Below are 18,924 nucleotides of genomic sequence, written 5' to 3' on the forward strand. Positions count from 1 at the left end.
ACCAGAGGCAGGACGGGGTCTGCCCATGGCTGGCTGCTTCCATCACCTGGACAAGGCTGGGCTCTGACCATAAACGATTAATAGATGGATAATGGAGTCACAAGGGGAGTGGGGAAAGAATTGGCAACCAATCCCAATGTTCCTGGCCTCGTTCCTGTGGATTCATGATGGTGGGTACCTAAAGAGAGTGAAGATCAAGCTTTTCTTGTTTGCCATGAACTCTCATCTCAGGCTGGTTTCTCCCTTGTCTTGGTCTGCTATGTGGCTATATATTATATGTATGTATATATATTTTTAATCCTCACCTAAGGATATTTTCCCACTGATTTTCAGATAGGGAGGGAGGGAGAAACATCTATGAGACATATCGATTGGTTGCCTCCCACACAACCCCAACCAGGGCCAGGGATTGAATTGAAACTGAGGTACATGCCCTTGACCGGAATTGAACCCGTGACTCTTCTGTTCATGGGCTGATGCTCTAACCTCTGAGCCAAACTGGCCAGGACATGGCCATTTTGCCACTCATACTCAGGTTTCACTGACATGGAGCTGGTCTGTCCCCAGTCCTGGTCAAGGCCTAGGTGCCCTCATAGGGAGTGGGCAGATGTCTCCAGAACCCTGGCCGAGACCTTGGCAAGAAATTCAAGAGTGGTGTGGTAAAGACAGCAGTAAACTAAGAACCCCGCCATCTGTGTTTGACCTTGGACAGGTTGCTTAGCCTCCCCCAGTCTCAGTGTCCCCAACTGCAAAAGCTCGGATCTCTTCCAGCTCTGAAACGTGATGAGGCCCTCCTGGCTGGGTCTAGGCTGGACAAGGCCTGAGCCATACGGCTGTCCCAAGGAGGCCCAAGACAACTGGAGGGCACGTTCAGGGCCTTCCCCTTCAAAACCAGGAACTGCTGGTGGACCGAGAGCAGTGCTGTGGTAGGGAGAAATGCCACTGGTGTAGAGCGAAAGATACAGTCCTGACTGCCTCTTCCTGACTAGGCTGTCCTGTCCAAGCAAGATGCTCTCTTTCTCAGGCAGTTAAGAGGGTGACATGAGTTCATGGAAAAGACTGTATTTTGTAAACCATAAGATACAATGCAAGCAAGATACAAAATAAAGGCTGCTTTTACTTCTCTCCTGCCATCCTTTCACATATATGCTCTCTACCTGAATCCCTGACTCAAGAAAACTTGAATGATATAGACCATGGTGTGGCCCTGGCCGGTTTAGCTCAGCGGTTAGAGCATCGGCCTGTAGACCAAAGAGTACCGGGTTTGATTCTGGCCAAGGGTACGTACCTCAGTTACGGTACATACTCCCTGGCCCCGGATGGGGTATGCGGGTGGCAACCAGTTGTGTCTCTTTCACATTGATGTTTCTCTCTCTCTCTCTCCCCCTCCCACTCTGTCTGAAGAACAATGTAAAAAGTATCCTTGGGTAAGGATTAAAAAAAAAATTAGACCATGATTTGTATGCCTGTGACCACAGGAGCCCAACAGATCACGTAAAGGAGTAAAATATACCGGATAGGAGAGGGCTGCTTTGCCAGAGACACGGTCAAGCCATGAGTGCCAGCCAGTGCTGGTCAGGAGCTGACGAGGGGTGGCGAGCATGCCGAACTGGAGAGCACAGGCTCCGGCTCCATCCAAAGGAAACAGCTGCCTTCAGCTCCTGCCAACTGTGGTTTTGTAGGAGCTTAGGTCGAGTTGCCAAATCTTCGGATTTATCAAGTCAGAAACTTGGATATTTGTGTGAAATCTTCATCAATAACTTGTAATATTTCAAATTTCTGACAAGACCAAAAACATAAGACAGCTACAGGCCAGATTCAGTACATGGCCCCCAGTTATTAACTTCTGCGGTAAAAACACAATGGGTAAACCAAGGTTCTCCTCTACCTCAATCCTCTTAACACATATTAGCTGAGAAACAGCCTTTCCTTCCCACAGTAGAGGTCTGCTTGGGGTTCTCACCTCAGCCCTAACTTAGCAGAGGGCTCCTAGAATGTAGGCCAGCACCGAGTGAGGTGTCAGCATATCAAGCTGGTGAAGGCCTAAAATATGATGGTCCTCAACCCCCAGGTCCAGCTTGTACAAGGAATTCTATGACCTCCCTGGAACCCCCAGAGGTTCTGTACTGATTCCAGCTTGGGCTCAGGAAATGTTTATGTCTTCACCCTTTGTCTTTTCACCTTTGAGGCCATCACCCACACTCCTGAAATATCTCTGGGTAGAGCTGGAAACCCACAGGTGGGTCCAAGTCCCCTCCGCCAGGGGCCAGGGGCACAGACAACCCACTAGCACCCTGGCCCCTGTGTCCCCCGGCACCAGGCCTATGGACCCACTGGTGCTTGGCCATGGCTGACTTCTGGCCAAAGCACCTGCCACACTGAGGACAGGGGTAGGGGCGTTCCCCACTGTGGGTGCGCCGGTGCGCTGCCATCTCGGAGCTCTGTCGGAAGCAGCGCCCGCAGTCTGGACACGGGTAGGGCTTCTCGCCTGTATGGGTGCGCACGTGGCGCCGAAGGTCTGAGGCATGGGCAAAGGCACGGCCACAGTCTGGGCAGGAGAAAGGGGTCTCACCACTGTGGACCCGTTGATGCTGGTAGAGGGCAGAGCTCTGGCTGAAGCAGTGGCCACAGTCAGCACAGCGGTAGGGCTTCTCACCCGTGTGGACACGTAGGTGGGTGGTGAGGGCAGAGCGCTGAGTGAAGGCCCGGCCGCAATCGGGGCAGCGGTGGGGACGCTCCCCACGGTGGATGGCACGGTGCTTGCTCAGAGAGGAGGCCTGGCGGAAGCCTTTGCCACAGTCAGGGCAAGAGAAAGGCTTCTCACCTGTGTGGGTATACAGGTGTTCCACCAGAGTGGAACGCCAGGCAAAACTCTTTCCACATAGGTAGCAACCATGACGCTGGTCTGCCCTAGGGACAGGGGGATGGGCAAAGAGTGGGGGGCGACCCCGGCGAGGCACCTTGGATGGCTGCTCCAAACTGTAAGGGAGCCCAGCAGAAGGGGGTTTGAGAGCCTTCAGCCTAAGAGGCCCAGCGTCCACAGAAAGGATCTTCTCCAGTGCCTCAGTGCCTTCTCTTAGTCCTTTCTCTTCCTTGTTTCTGGAATCTGCTGGGAGATAAGGGGAGAGCTCAGACCCTGGCTTTTTTATCCTGGTCCTTGAATCCCACACCACAGAAGGTGACAGAGGCCTCTTATATACAGCCACCTTCTGAACCCACAGCCGCCCCAGGGGACTCAGCTCAGTACAGGCAGAGAAGCTGAGGACACCTTTTCCTCAGGTGCAAAGGATGGATAGAAAAGCAGCAGAGACAGAGTAGAAAGCAACAGTACATTCTGCCTCAGGGCTGAAGAAATGGCTGGGGGGTAGGCAAAAGACATTTTAACTGGATCATGGGAGATGTGTAGATGCTTAAGAATGCTTCCGGCAGCAGGAACAGCACAAAGAGACATAAACCAGGCTGAACCAAGTTCAGAGGGGCTTGGGTACTGTGCAGCAAGTTGCCAGAAAAACAGTGGAAGGCAACAGAAAGGAAGCTGCTACAAAAATATAACAAAACAGGAAAGTAAACTAAAACATAGGACATGGCAGAGGAAGCTAGATGTAGGCAAACAGGAGGGATGAGGTGGAGCTCAGCACCTCAGAGAACAACTAGATGTGAGGGGCTCAGGTTCGCAGGAGCTGGGGGCAGAGGCAGGTATGCCAGGGCCCCACACCACAGCAGAGGTTGGTCACACTCACAGCCCCCCTCTAGGCTGAATCCAGAAGCTAGGCAGCAGCCAGGCACAATCACCTCAGCCGGGAAAGCACTTCAGGGAAGGAACTGGTGAGCAGGGTAAGGTGTTGGCAGAGGGTAGCAGGACGGGTCAGGCCCAGAGGAAGACCCTATGAGACGGAGTCCCAAGTACTTCACCTGGGTCTTCTGTCAGACACTCTCCCAACTCGGGATCTCGGGCATCTGGACCCCACAGTTCAGCCTCCTCCTCCAGCCAGGAGATGAGGGCCGGCTTGGTGCCTCGGAATCCTAGGGGAGAAGAACGCAAACCGCACGCTGCCCGGAGGCCGCCGCCCACCGGCGGTCCCGCCGTCCCGGACCTGGGGCCTCACGCTCCCCGTGCAGCGCCCGAGGCTGGCAGGGTGGATGGGGATGCCGGCCAGGCGAGCAGTAGGGCCTCACCGAGCGCGCCCAGGTGGCCGTAGGTCTCCTGCATCACGTCCCGGTACAGGGCCCTCTGCGCGGGTCGCAGACACCCCCACTCCTCCGGGGAGAAGTACACGGCCACGTCCGCGAAGCTCACGGACCCGGGGCCCCTCCCCTCGCGGGCAGCCGCCTCTGGTTCACGCGCGGAGAGCGGGGCCGGAGGCGGCGCCATGGGAAGTGCCAGCCCCGCGGACAGGCCAGCGCCGCCCCTGGGTCCCCAGGCCTCACGTGCTCCGGGACGCCTGCCCGGCGGGCCGAGGGTCGGGCGCGGTCGGGAGGGCCGGGGAAGCAGGGAGCGGCCTCTCCAGGGACCACGCGGGTGGCTGAAAGCTAGGAGTTGATGGCTGAAGGTACACAGAAAATCAGGACTGGAGGTCGCCTTCCTAAGAAATGGCGGCAACGCAGCCTCACGAGCTTGGCTCCTATGCAGCTTTGCCCAGATGACGCCAACCCGGGGTCTCTGGGTTACTTGGTCGCCAGCCCTCAACCAAAATGGCCGCGACGGCTACCCGGGCGGAAGCAGCGCCCCGCCCCGCCGGGGGGCCAGCCCGGCCACCAGGTCCCCGCGCCAGTCCCCGCCCCGCCGCGCGCCGGGCAGCCCGCCCAGGTTTGGCCTTGGCCCGGCCCACTCCGCCTCTGGGAATTCAGGCCTTATGTTTCTTGGCTGGGCGTTTATAATTGTGCTTTGGCCTATCAATGGGTGACAGCAATCTTTCCCCAAATGTTGAGGGTTAAAAAAAAGGTAGTGGGTAAACGAGAACTATTGGAAGTTTGTTGGAGCATGAAATTCTGGGAGCTTCTATTTCAGGACATCTTGGGGCAGCTCAGGGAGAGTAGGGTAAGATGTGAAAAAGATCAGAAGGACCCTCTTTCTGCAGGCTTACCCTTCTCCCCACACATGCCCTGCAGGACGCCTTCCCTATCTATTTGCCTCTAGCTCAGATGGCTCCTGAGCTCCTCTTGATGAGAGAACCACCTGCCACCTTGCCTCTGCATGGATGTCCCACAAGTACCTCAAACTCAGCATGGCTCAAGCTGAACTCATCCCTTTCTTCCCCCAACCTGCCCCTCCTGGGGTCTTTATCTCAGCAAATGGCACCACCTCTCCCTATCATTCTACCTCCAAACCTTCCTCTCTTGGTGGGCATATTTATTGACTGCTTACTCTGTGCCCCCACACGTCTTCATAAACACCCTGCCCTAAGAAGACGATACTTTTCTTTGGGCCAGCTATATCAATCACAGTATTTCATACATTTCATGGAAATGCACTCCCCATCTTCAGCAGGTTCTGGCTCTAGTCTGGAACATTTCTCTGCTTGCCTCCTTCTGTAGTAGGATAGTTAGATAGGCATGAGTAGGAGCCATAGGCCAAGTGCATAGAGTCACCAGGACAAGAGCCCTGGGTGCCTAGCAATGGGCAAAACTGCAAGCCCTTGCAGGACCACTACGTTAAGTATTAACCCCTGGGAATGACATCTAGGCCTCAGCTGTGCTCTAGGCCCAGAGAAGAGCAAAATCAGACCCAGTGACTTCCATGGCTGACATCAGGTGATGGCAAAGCATGATTGCACTCGGGGCAGGGATGAGAGTGCTCCATTAGTGCCAGGTGTTAAGGCTGGGCGCAGATGTGAGGGGTGGGGTGGGGGGCAATGGGAAAGGTCTGGCTACAGAAAGCCTTGGCCACAGGCTCAAAGACAGGGTCAGTGTTTCTGATCCCAGGGGGCTCATGACGACTCTGGAAGAGACTCCTTCTCCTGGCCTTTCTAAATGTATTGTTTTTCTGAGTGGCTGTTGTGAAACAACGCAGATTCAAAACTTGCCTTGTTAATTGTCCAAAGTCTAATCATGTTCAGGTGACAAATCGAACTTCAAGACGCAGAAGCATTCAGATGGGTATCTAGTCCCTGGAAGCTTCCCCTAAACTGTGTTGGCCAATTGAAGGGCTCATGAGTCAAGGTCCACCTATCTCAGGATCAACCAGAGGAGCAGCTGTTACAGGGTCCAGGGACCTGGAGACAGAAAGGTGAACTGCCTCCATCCTAAACTTCAGTTCACACACTGCCACTGGACTAGAGTTTGAATTATTCATATAGCGTGACCTAATCATGGGACCACTGGATGCCTCAGTCAACCGAGAAAGAGAATTTTAAGATTTCAGACTCCAGTGGATGTCATAAATTCGGGTCAAGAAAAATTAGTAAGGAACGTGTAAATGATGTTTCTTGCTCAAGAAAACGTTTTCCTTCCAGCTGGAACTGAGAACATTGCCCCCACTTCTCACCTTTCTGTCTTTCTCAGGCTTCCTCCCTCCGGGGGATCCTGAGCATCTGCACCCCACAGCTGGGTCTCCTGCTCTACCCAGGAGGGCTGGTTTGGGGTCTGGGAATCATGGAGAAGAACCCTAACCACTCAAACATTTAATACTATGCATTCATTTAATGAAAACTTATTGGGCACCTCTTGATGTTCTAGGTGTTGGAGGTACTGGCAGAAGTATGGAGACCGTTGGGCAGACTGCTCAGGTCTATATAGACACAGAGCCGCAGTTCCGAGATTTTCAGCATAGGGTAGGAGAGCTCCAAGGGGAATTTCTAGAAACAGCACTGGAGAAGGGCATTGAAGGGTGTTCGATTTGAAGGTGTAACGTCTACAGAGCAGAATAGCAAGAGCATATAGGCTCGCTGAGCTAGAGGTATGTCCAAAACCCAAAGATCCCATTTACTCAGAGCCAAATGGGACCGCTTGCCTGTAGGGAGAGAGATCTGGTTTGAACTGGAGGTTAGCGTACCATGGGCCTTCTTGTCGTGGCACGGGTTCTAAAACTTTTGCAGAAAGTCCTGGAGAGCCACTGGAGGAGTCAGCCCGGGGAGACTCTGTAATGAATTTCACTTACGGTGATCTGGGGGGAATCACAGGAAACGGAAGCACCTGGGACAGTACTGGGGGCGAATAGAGCACCTGGCCCTGCCTATCCCTTTTCAGAGATCAGGGACGGCCAGCCCTCACGGAGCGCGCCCAGGTGGCCATAGATCTTCCACATCATGTCCTGGTCCAGGGCCCTCTACGCGGGCAGCAGACAGCCCCACTCCTCGGGGAAGAAATACACGGCCACCTCCACGAAACTCACGGCGCCTGCCCTTTTCCACCCCACTGTCCCTTTCACCCGGGCCTTCGCGGGCATCTCTGCAGGAAGCCAAAGGCAGGCACCGGGATAGAGCCATGTCTGACCCTGATCCACGAAGGGATACGGTTAGGGATTCGGACTCTGGGGACCCAGGTCCTCCAGAGCTAAGGAACCGGAAGTCGCTCTGAATGGGGCCGCCCTATGACGCTGAGAGCTGGTTGCGCGAACTCTGTGGTCCCAGGACCAAGAAAATGAAGGCGCCCTCGGAAAAAATGGTGGTACTCAAGCGTGTTTTACTTTTAGAGTAAGGCATTTAACAGCTTCGACGTCGGTCTGGTGTTGATGACCTGGTTTGTTAACCCGCTCGAGTTTCTTCTCTTGCTGTTCTGCAAGCGGCCTTGGGAGCGCCCTTGCCCATAGTTAAGATGGCCGCAGCCACCTCGGTGCCCGCGGTCGGGCGGGTGAAAGGTGAAGCTGGGCTGCGTGAGCGCCAGCGGCGGCGGCAAAGGGTCTAGCAGAGCGGGAAACGGCCAGCGTTCAGGGAGGCACTGGCCAGACGTCCACTTCCCAATACCCACAAGAAGGCTAACTGAGGGACCGGCCTTAAAAAATTAGGTTGTTTTTTTTCTCCAAACCAATTCATTTTTCAATTTTTTTTTCACTTACAAGGTATAGAATAATACTCTCTCCTCCCAACCTAATCCTCACTTAACAATTTCCTAAATATTCCTCTTGAGGATGTCTTTTTGTGTGTGTGTATATATATAACGTGTGTGTGTGTGTCTGTCATCTATATCTGGTATTTCCAACATTTACTTTATCTTTAACTGAGGACAGGGCGGAATGCCTTTCTGCCTCAGAGTTCAGTTATTTCACAGATGAGGAAACCAAGGCCCAGCTGTTGCTCAGTGTCAGGCAGCCCATTAGTGATTGCGGGTCTTCAGACTCCTAAATGCCAGCCTTTCCACCACCTCATCTTGCCTCCTCCAGGCCTGTTCCAGAAAAGCAACATGAATATATATAAATTTGTTTTGTGTGTGTGTGTGTGTGTGTGTGTTTTGTGGTACGTGCCCCTAGCGGGAACCGAACCTGGGACTCTCTGGTCCGAAGGCTGACGCTCAACCGCTGAGCCAAACTGGCCAGGGCAACATGAATATTTTGAATTTACTGACCCCTGCTGACCTTGTGAAAGCAAACTAGATTCTTAATTTATTAAATTATGATTGCATTAACAATTTGATGAGTTACTGGATGGCAGGGCTCATTGTTTTAATGCTCCACTTAAACATGCCCCCTGATTTCCCAATTCCAAGCTCTCCTAACAGAATAATGGCAGACTATGAAAGAGCTGAATAAAGTTGGTTCTGTGATATGATGAAGACTAATAATCTTCACTTACCTTGATTGGTCACTTACTATATGGCAGACTGTTCTAAGTGCTTTTGCTTGTTTAACTCATTTAACCCTCACCATACTTCAGAGATAGGTACCTTTCTGGATCAGGAGACTGAAGCAAGAGGGGTGAACTTGCCCTGAGCCACACAGCTAGTAAATGGTGACAACCCAGGCAGTTTGACTCCAGAACCCATGCTGTTTGAATGATTGAAGGCACAATCTCAACAACCAGAGAGGTGGGATTTTAGGCCTGGTTATCAAGTTGTATTGTGGGCTAGTGCAAGAAGCAAGAGCCTAGGAGGTCAGAAGAGCTGCTCTGGTCACACACACAATTCCATACTGCCATATAAATGTACAGAGAACATTTTTATTTTTATCTTATTTTCCTTTATTGATTTTTAGAGAGAGAGGAAGGGAGAGGGAGAGAGAGAAACATCTATGAGAGAGAACATCGATTGACCACCTCCTGCATGTCCCCTGCTGTGCATTGGGCCCACAACCTGGGCATGTGCCCTGAGAATCGAACTGGTGACCTCTTGGAACATGGGTCAACACTCAACCACTGAGCCACACTGGCCAGGCCAGAGTGGGTTTTTAAAATGCAAATAGAGCCCTGGCCAGTGTGGCCCAACGGTTAGAGCGTCGGCCTGCGGTCCTGAGAGACCCGGGTTCAGTTCCCACTAAGGGCAGGTACCTCAGTTGCAGTTTGTCCCCAGCCCTGGTTGGGTCGTGTGGGTGGTAACCACTCGATGTGTCCCTTTCACATCGATGTTTCTCTGTCTCTCTCTTCCTCTCTCTCCCTCCCACTCTATCTGAACAAAATATCGAAAAATGTCCTAGGGTGAGGATTAAAAAAAAAATGCAAATATATATATTGCAAATCGGATCACCTTGATACTCTGCTTAACCTGCACCCCCTACCCCAGTGGTTTATATGACGTACCTAGTGTATTCAAATTCATAGAGACAGAAAGTAGAATGGCGGTTGCCAGGGGCTGGGGGAAGGGGACATAAGGCATTTTTGTTTAATGGATACAAAGTTTCTATTGGGGAAGATGAAAGTGTTCTAGAGAAGGATGATGGTGATGGTTGCACAACAGTGTGAATGTACTCAATGCCACTAAACCGTACACTTAAAAATATTTAAAATGGCCCAGCCGGTGTGGCTCAGTGGTTGAGCATTGACCCATGCACCAAGAGTTTGCTGGTTCAATTCCCAGTAGGGCGCATGCCCAGATTGTCGGCCAGATCCCCAGTGGGGGGCATGCAGGAGGAGGCCAATCAGTGTTCTCTTTCATCGATGTTTCTACCTCTCTCCCTCTCCCTTCCTCTCTAAAAATCAGTAAACAAAAAAAAAGTTATTAGCCCTGGCTGGTATGGCTCAGAGGTTAGATCATCGACCTGCGGACCAGAGAACCGCTTTGGTTCTCACTAAGGGCATGTACCTAGGTTGCAGTTTGTCCCTGGTCCCGGTTGGGGTCCTGTGGATGGCAACCACTCGATGTGTCTCTCTCACATCGATGATTCTCTCTCCCTCCCTCCCTCCCTCTCTCCCTCCTGCTCTATCTGAAGATAAATGCAAAAATGCCCTTGGGTGAGAATTAAAAAAAAGAATTTTAAAGGGCCCTGGCTGGTGTGACTCAGTTGGCTGAGCATGGTCCCATGCACCAAAAGGTCACTGGTTCGATTCCCAGTCAGGGCACATACCCAGGTTATGGATTCAATCCCCGGTTGGGGTGTGTGCAACATGCAACCAATTGACATTTCTCTCTCACATCAATGTTTCTCTCTCTCTCTCTCCCCCCTTGCCCCTCTCTCTAAAATCAATAAAAATATATTTAAAAAAAATTTTAATGACAAGTTCTGTTACTTACATTTTACTGCAAAACAAAAACAACCCAGTGATCTCCCAATATATTTAGAATCAAATCCAAATTTTGTATCATGGCAAACAAGAGCTCTGTGACCTGTACCCTTCCCCCTACTCCAAGCTCATCTATAAATCTTCACTCAGTTCCTTAAGCCAGCCACCAATGTCTTTTTCTGTGCCTCACCCAAACTCATCCTTTCCTCAGACCATGGCACTTGCTGTTTCTCTGTTCGGAAACCCCTCTCGTCCCCTCTTACTCCACCCCCACCCTTCACTCCAGCCTCTGAAGCCCTGCCCTCTCCAACTGCCACATCTTGCCAGGCTGACCGTTTCCCCTTGACTTCTGCTCATTTGGAACTCAGTTCAAATGTCTCATTTTGCCCTGGCCAGTGTGGTTCAGTTAGTTGGATGTTGTCCTGTGCACTAAAGGGTTGCTGGTTTAATTCCTGATCCCCAGTGGGGTTCGTGCGGGAGGTGGGGGGCGTGCAGGAGGAAGCTAATCAGTGTGATTGCTCTCAGATTGATGTTTCTCTCCCTCTCTCTAAAAATATATATATAAAAATCTCTCGTCCTCACCAAGTCTGGCCTAGGTATCCATCTACAACAAGCACTTTCAGCACATCTGTTTTAGTCCCTTTGTAGTGCTTATTATTTGCAAAACAGTACCTTGTCTTACTTAAGCTTATTACTAGTCTCCCCACCCTACTCAAATGTAAGTTCCAAGAGGATTCTATGTCTGTTTTCCCTGCTATATCCTGGCACACAGAATAGTTCCCAGTACATGGTAAATGCTTGCTAGATATGTTACATAGATAAATGAGAAAGGGCAGACAGCACTCATCCTGTGCCTCATGCTGATCATGGTTGGTGGTATTGTGCTTGACACTGCCTGGTTCTGCTCCCCCCTCCCTAGTTGTACCTCCTCTCTCCAGCTCCACCTTCTCTTTGAAACACCCCTCCCCAGTACTGGTCACCTCTTGGCCTCCACACCTTCCCACTCTTGACTGCCCCTTGCCCAGCCGTCAGGTTCCCTTGCTCCAACTCTCCATGCTTGAAACCTCTGGGACTTACTTGTTTACAGTTCATGTTGGCAGCCACTGAGCCATGCAGCACTATGGCAGAAGCCTCTCATGAGTATGTTTCTTCTTTTTTTTTTTTTATCACCCTCACCCGAGGACATTTTTCCATTCTTTGTTCAGATAGAGTGGGAGGGAGAGAGAGGAACAGAGAGAGAGAAACATCGATGTGAAAGGGACACATCGGGTGGTCGCCACCCGCACAACCAACCAGGGCAGGGGACAAACTGCAACCGAGGTACGTGCCCTTAGCGGGAACCGAACCCGGGTCTCTCCGGACCGCAGGCTGATGCTCTAACCGCTGAGCCAAACCGGCCAGGGCATGAGTATGTTTCTTCTCAATTCCAAGGTCAGGAAGCAAGAAAAGATCTTGCTTTTTAGCTTGGTCCCAGCCCCTGATCATCTCTATCTAGGAGCAGATGTCCAACAGGTCTCTAGTATCCATTTTCCTCCCACAGGTCACACTCTACACTGTTTACAAAGACATCTTTTTTTTTTCTTTCTTTCTTTTTCTTTATTGATTTTAGAGAGGAAGGGAGAGGGAGAGAGATAGAAACATCAATGAGAGAGAACACTGATCGGCTGCCTCCTGCATGCCCCCCACTGGGGATTTTGCCCACAACCTGGGCATATGTCCTGACTGGGAATCGAACTGGTGACCTCTTGGTGCATGGGTCAACGTTCAACCACTGATACACCAACCAGGATCATTATCTAGTTCTTTATGTTTCAGTCAAATAGAAATACTACCATTTCTCATACATGCCTATCCTGGTTGAAATGTTTCTCATCCTTCAAGGCCAACTTGAACCACTTCCTCCAGGAAACCTTCCTTGTTTCAGAAGACCTGCCTGTGTCTCCTCTTCATCCTCTTCACATACTCTTTTGTATTGATTAGAATAATAACCATAACCGTGTTTATTAAATACTAATGTACAAGGTACTCTTCTATATTATCTCTCTCTCTTTTTTTTTTAATCCTCACCCGAGGACATTTTTTGTTCAGGTAGAGTGGGAGGGGGAGAGAGAGAGAGAGAGAGAGAGAGAGAGAGAGAGAAACATCGATGTGAAAGGGACACATCGAGTGGCTGCCACCCGCACAACCGACCAGGGCCGGGGACAAACTGCAACCAAGGTACATGCCCTTAGCGGGAACCGAACCCGGGTCTCTCGGGACCGCAGGCTGATGCTCTAACCGCTGAGCCAAACCAGCCAGGGCTATATTAGCTCTTTTAATTCTACAGCAATTTTTTATGAGGTAGGTGCTATTATTATCCGGGTTTTCTTTCTTTTTTTTTAGAACTGATTTTTTAGTTTCTTTTGTGTTTTTGTTGTTGTTGATCCTTACCCAAGAAAATGTTTTCCATTGATTTTTAGGGAAAGTGGAAGAGAGGGAGGGAGGAGGAAAAAGACAGAGAAACATCAATGTGAGAGAGACACATTGATTGGTTGCCTCTTGCACACATCCTGACAGGGGCCAGGGATAGAACCTGCAACCTAGGTACGTGCCCTTGACTGGGAATCAAACCCACAACTCTTTGGTGTGCAGGCTGACACTCTGCCCACTGAGCCACACCGACTAGGGCACTATCCAGGTTTTATAGATGAAGAAACTAAAGCACAGAGAGGGGACTTGGGGTAAGAAGTGACTTGCTCAAGATTGCGTAGCTTAAAAGCAAGTGAGTCAGGATCTGGACCCAGACAGTCTGACTCCAGATACTTACCTCTATTCCACTGTGTCCATTTTTTATCTTTTTTATGAAACAAGGCTCCCTTGCTGCTGCCTGAAAATCTCCCCACACACCAATTACTACTACCTAATGCTGTGGAAGGCATAACCCTCTCCTCTCCAAGATGTATTTCCAGGTATATCACCAACCAGGATGGGTTAGGTGGTACCTCTGGACATCCTTCATCACAGCCCCAATCACTCTTCTGAGTCAGCATGTCCCTGGAGCCCAGCACAAAAACCCACAGAGGCCTCAGATGTTGATTGTTGAATGACAGAATGGAGTCAGCCTTCCTCAGCCTGGAATTCCCTTATCATCTAGCTGTCTCTCCAGCAGAAGGCCATTGAATATTGACTGTACTTTTCTTAGTGAAAGTTCACTGGCTTTGGCTGGGCTCTTAGTTTTCCTGCTGAGACTCTCCCAGACAGACAGGGTTGGGCCCTGCATCTTGAGGAACCAGCCCTAGTCCCAAGGAGAGGCCTCTCTCTGGCTGGGAACTAAGGACCAAAAAAACTTTTTAAAAAATTTTTATTTATTGATTTGAGAGAGAGAAACAGTATCCATGTTTTCCTATCCATGTATTCATTGGTTGATTCTTGTATGTGGCCTGGCTGGGGATCAAACCCTAACCTTGGCATGTCCGGATGACACTCTACTTGAACCAACTGAGCTACCCATCCAGGGCCAAAAACCTTTCTTGTAGTTGTTGCTGTTTGCTGTCCTGCTGGCTTCCTGCCCAGATTTCAGCTCTCACCTCACTCTCACCTGAGCCCTGACCTGTGTTCTGTGTAGATCTTACTGCTCAGAGAAAGTGGTAGAAATATCTGAGCTTTGCTGCCTTAAGGCAGTGAAACGTTGAAAAAAATCACTTCATCTCTCTGAGCCTCAATTTACTCATCTGCAAAACATAGCTATTGATATCCATGCCCTGCCTCCTTAGCCTTTCTGAAGTGTAAAATGTCAATAATTCAGTTTCAACACATGTTTATTGCACATTTACTATGTCATACATACTATCTTGTTAAAATTTCAGTCTTTACAGTAACCCTTTCCTTTGAGGTAGATATTAGTAATCCTCATTTTTTTTTTTTTTTTTAATTTATTTTTTTTTTTTTTTATCCTCACCCGAGGACATTTTTTGTTCAGATAGAGTGGGAGGGAGAGAGAGGAAGAGAGAGAGAGAGAAACATCGACATGAAGGGACACATCGAGTGGCTGCCACCCGCACGACCAACCAGGGCCAGGGACAAACTGCAACCGAGGTACGTGCCCTTAGCGGGAACCGAACCCGGGTCTCTCTGTACCACAGGCCGACGCTTTAACCGCTGAGCCAAACCGGCCAGGGCTTTTTTTTTTTTTTTAATCCTCACCCGAGGGCATTTTTCCATTGTTTGTTCAGATAGAGTGGGAGGGAGAGAGAGAGAGACATCGACATGAAAGGGACACATCAAGTGGTTGCCACCCGCACGACCCAACCAGGGCCAGGGACAAACTGCAACCGAGGCATGTGCCCTTAGCGGGAACCGAACCCGGGTCTCTTGGGACCGCAGGCCGACACTCTAACCGCTGAGCCAAACTGGCCAGGGCAGTAATCCTCATTTTACAGAGGAGGGAGTGAGTCTGGGGAGAGCTGGTGACTTACCAGCTGTGCCTCTGCGGAGACTAGCTCTGTGCTGGGCTTCTGTGCTCTTTCCACCCACTCCACTTCCTGAGCTCCCGGCTGGTGTCAGTGAGCCCGGGCTTGACTGTGCCCTCCATCTGGGCCCCTTCCCCAGGCCTGAGTCCTCCTCAACATTTACTTGTTATGAAGATAAGCAGCAAGGGGTGTTTTCTGAGACAGTGGAAAGATCTTGGTTGCACCTGCTACTGAAATAACACTGAGAAAAGTCTAGTGTCTCACTCTCTTCATTTTTTAGAAAAACTGGGGAGACGGATGTCAAGTTTAATCTAGCTGAATCTTTACAGGCACTTTCCTTTTTACATGTTTGAAAACTTGAGGGGTCCTTGAGGGAAGCCCAAAGGAAAAATTTAGGTTCCCAAGTCCCTGACTTAGAGCCTCCCTCAGGGCCCAGCCAGTCCTTATGGCAGAGGTCAGGCTCAACCCCGCATGTGGGAGCCACTCACCCGCACTCCTCAAAGATGTCTGGGTAGTGGCGGAACAGCACGGGCGGGTCCCGGTCACCCCGAACGGGGGCCCGTGGCACAGCCCGGATCCCAGGCCTCCGGCCTCGTCGGCCCCCAGAGCAGGAGCGGTGGATCCACTGGTGAGCTTCCACCGCAAACTTCCTCTTGAAGCGCATGCCACACTCGGGGCAGGGGAAGGGCCGCTCACCCGAGTGCATGCGCCGGTGGCTGACCAGCAGAGAAGGATAGGTGAAGCGGCGACCACAGTCTGCACACACGTGGCGCCGCTGGCTGGCCTGACAGCCCACGCTGGGCACCTGGACTGGGGGCTGCAAGCTTGTGCTCTGGTCCCAGGCAGCTTTCGTGGGTGTCTGTGCTCTTGCCAACGCCTTGCTGATGGCCAAGTCAGGGTTGTATTTAACCATCTCTTTAGGCCTATCGTTCCCAGGAGTCTTTCTGGGTCCCTTGGCTCCTGGTACTGCTTCGGGTTCCTCTTTCTTCTTGTTTGGGGCATCTCCTGGGAAACAGGAATTAAGATACATTTTTAAACACATTTGCTTAGACTGTCTCAGGTTCTAGGGTGCTTTTACTTTAAAAAGTGCCAGAAAAATAATGCACAGTGATTAACACACAGGCTCTGAAGGACAGTAAAATTCAAATCTCTTAAGAATGACTTATCTGGGCCTTGTTCCCTCATGTGTCAAATGGGAATCAATTTCTTTACAGGGTTGTTGGAAGGATTAAATCAGTAGAAGCATGTTAAGCCCGTAGTAAATGTTCAATAAGCAGTAGATATTACTGTGTTTTCTCGATTTTCTGTAGGGTAAGACTTTTACAGAGGAGGGAACCTATTTGCTGGAGATCACTCTGCTAAGGAATGATGAGGGGAGAAGAACCAAGTTGATTACTGGGCATTTTCTCATTTACTGCTTTGCTTTGCTTGAGGAATGTCACCAGTGGATCTAAAGTCATTTCCATTCTTACAGGATTTTAGTTGTTCCTGAAAAAGGGAGAATGAGTGGTGTTTTCTACCACAGGGACCTGGAAACAGTGTTGGACATGGGCCCCTGATTTTCCTACTCTGGTTTCAACATGATAACTGTTTCAAGTTCTGAAAACTTTGTACCAGGTCTGCCTCCTTTCCGCTATTATCCAACACTGGCTGTCTCTTTCATTCCTTTAGGAATGCTGGGGGTGGGGATCTGAAAAACAAAAACACATTGCAGTACAGGAAGCCCTGGAGTGTCAGGTGGGGGGAGACTTTGGGACAATCCCTCACCTCTCAGAGCTCCTCCCTCGCTTTCCCCCTCCTCAGGATCCTGGTCCGCGGCGCTCCAAGCCTCACTCTCCTGTTCCATCCAAGAGATGAGGTCTGGTTTGGGGCCTGGGAATCCTGGGAGAGAACAGGGATCACAGTGCTAACCTGAGAGGCCGCCCTGGGAAGATAGCATCCCCCTGCCAGAGTGAGGGCACTTCCTCAGAACTCATGTTCAACATGGATAGAGTCTCAATGCTCCCCACCTGAAGGAAGCAAATTCAGGATGGAAGAGTGCCCAAGGGGGTACCTGAAGCCCTGGGAATAGGCGGTGGCTGGTGCTGTTGGTGGAATAGTTCGGGGTTAGGGCTCACAATCCTCCAAGTCCCACTATATCATCTCTGTGAACCCCAGTGAAGGAGGGGGGCCCTGACCCGGGCCTCACCGAGTGCGCCCAGGTGGCCGTAGGTCTCCCGCATCACGTCCCGGTACAGGGCCCTCTGCGCGGGCTGCAGACACCCCCACTCCTCCGGGGAGAAGTACACGGCCACGTCCGCGAAGCTCACGGACTCGGGTTTCCTGCAACCAGGCCGGGTCTCCCCAGCTGTCAGCGCCGGGAGTGGGGCTGGGGGCGGTGCCATGGGGCCTGCCAGCCCCAGCTGCAGCTGCCTAATCCCGGGGGCCACCGCCTCCCCGCTCCCGACGCAGCTGTCCTCGTCCGCAGGACCGGCTCCCCAGGCCGCGGCCCCTCCCAGCCTGGGCGTCCGAACGCAGCGGAGGGAACCGAAGTAGCAGGGACTAGCTGCTAGGGATTCGGGATTCTGATAGGGACAAATCAGCCCCCTCGGTGTTTATTCACTTCTTGGCAGCTTGGCCATAGACACCCGGGTTGAGGGACCCGGAAGGTGCCTTCAGGAAATATGGCGACATCCTGGCTTCGACTGTCACCAACTGCTCTTAAGGGCGCCGTCCCTTGGTCATATCAAACATGGCGCCGTCTGGCTTCTCTGGTCTCATCTTCCACTTGCCCTGAAATAAAGTGGCCGCTGCAGGTGGGTTTTTAGGGGGAAGACAGAACAGAGGGCAGTTCGTGGGGAGCCTTCTTGCCTTCAAGAAAGATGGACGGGCCAGCTTCCAGCAACCCCCTCTGCCAGCGCGGCACAGCGACCGATGATTGGCCCGGAGCGCAGGAAGCGGCTGAGCGAGGCCCGGGACTGGAGGGGCGTAGGAAAAGGCACCCACGCCCCCAAGTCTCGGTTGGCTGGCTCTGGAACCTATCGAGGACCTTAGAATTTGTGGAGTCCCAGGCTGTGTTCCTGATGGCCTTCCCTCCGTGCCTCCGGACCGCGGAGTCTAGTCCCCAGCCCCATCAGGAATACGCTCACACTGGCCAAACCCTGGGGACGGCCGAGGTAGAGAAAGCATGTTCCTGTTTGCAGTCGCGACCACAGCCGCGGGGCCCACGGCTCCTTGCCCCGGTGGCTCGGCTCACAGCCTCCGGATCGGCGCAGCGCGAAGGAATGTGCTTGATGAGGTTCAAATTGGAACGGGGAAATTTTAAGTTTCATTTTATTTTTTCCCAAAGTAATTAATGTATATGGTTTTAAAATAGTGATACGTTTTTGTAATGAAAACAAAAAACAGTCCCCTGTACCCATTTCCGCTGTTCTCGAGTGGCAACTACTTTTTAACCCTTTTTTAAAATTTGAATATTTTATTAATTTGTATATACAGTAAAATGCACAGATCTTCAGTAAAATTCGCCAAGTTTTGACATATGTATACAACCATTAACTGTTACCCCAAACAAGATATAGGACATTGATGTCACCCCTGAAGGTTTCCTTGTGCACACTTTCCAGTCAATACACAGTTTTAAAAATATATATTTTTTCCCTTTATTGATTTTAGAGAAAGGGAGAGAGAGATAGAAACATTGATGAGAGAGAACATCAATTGGCTGCTTCCTGCATGCCCCACACTGGGGATCGGGCCCACAACCTAGGCATCCAGCCCACAACATGGGCATGTGCCCTGACCAGGAATCGAACCAGCGACCTCTTGGTGCATGAGTCCACGCTCAATCACTGAGCCACACTGGCCAGACAATACAGAGTTTTTTATTGTGGTAAATACACATCACATAA

At 51.1% G+C, this 18,924-nt stretch overlaps 1 protein-coding gene across 1 annotated transcript; it reads right to left on the reverse strand.

Annotated features, from left to right (window-relative positions):
* Window positions 1-1,355: 1,355 nt before the first annotated feature.
* Window positions 1,356-17,928, reverse strand: LOC118642169 (zinc finger protein 764-like). The gene is made up of 6 exons (XM_036279768.1): window positions 17,223-17,928; window positions 16,802-16,915; window positions 15,523-16,039; window positions 4,177-4,409; window positions 3,913-4,023; window positions 1,356-3,109 (listed from the first exon to the last, which is right to left on the reverse strand). Exons 1-6 carry the CDS (start codon window positions 17,416-17,418, stop codon window positions 2,193-2,195), a joined length of 2,088 nt encoding a protein of 695 aa, XP_036135661.1. The 5' UTR covers window positions 17,419-17,928; the 3' UTR covers window positions 1,356-2,192.
* Window positions 17,929-18,924: the final 996 nt, after the last annotated feature.

This window comes from Molossus molossus, unplaced genomic scaffold (genome assembly GCF_014108415.1).
Source record: "Molossus molossus isolate mMolMol1 unplaced genomic scaffold, mMolMol1.p scaffold_m16_p_3, whole genome shotgun sequence".
Lineage (NCBI taxonomy): Eukaryota > Metazoa > Chordata > Mammalia > Chiroptera > Molossidae > Molossus > Molossus molossus.

What these genes read in the sequence shown, in the direction of transcription:
- LOC118642169 (XM_036279768.1), bottom strand. Translation starts at nt 17,418, where the DNA reads ATGGCACCGCCCCCAGCCCCACTCCCGGCGCTGACAGCTGGGGAGACC. An exon ending in CGGCCACCTGGGCGCACTCG is followed by an intron (nt 16,916 to 17,222) that starts GTGAGGCCCGGG and finishes GTTCTCTCCCAG; the next exon opens with GATTCCCAGGCCCCAAACCA. An exon ending in GACATCTTTGAGGAGTGCGG is followed by an intron (nt 4,410 to 15,522) that starts GTGAGTGGCTCC and finishes CTGGGGACCCAG; the next exon opens with GGGCGGCGCTGGCCTGTCCG.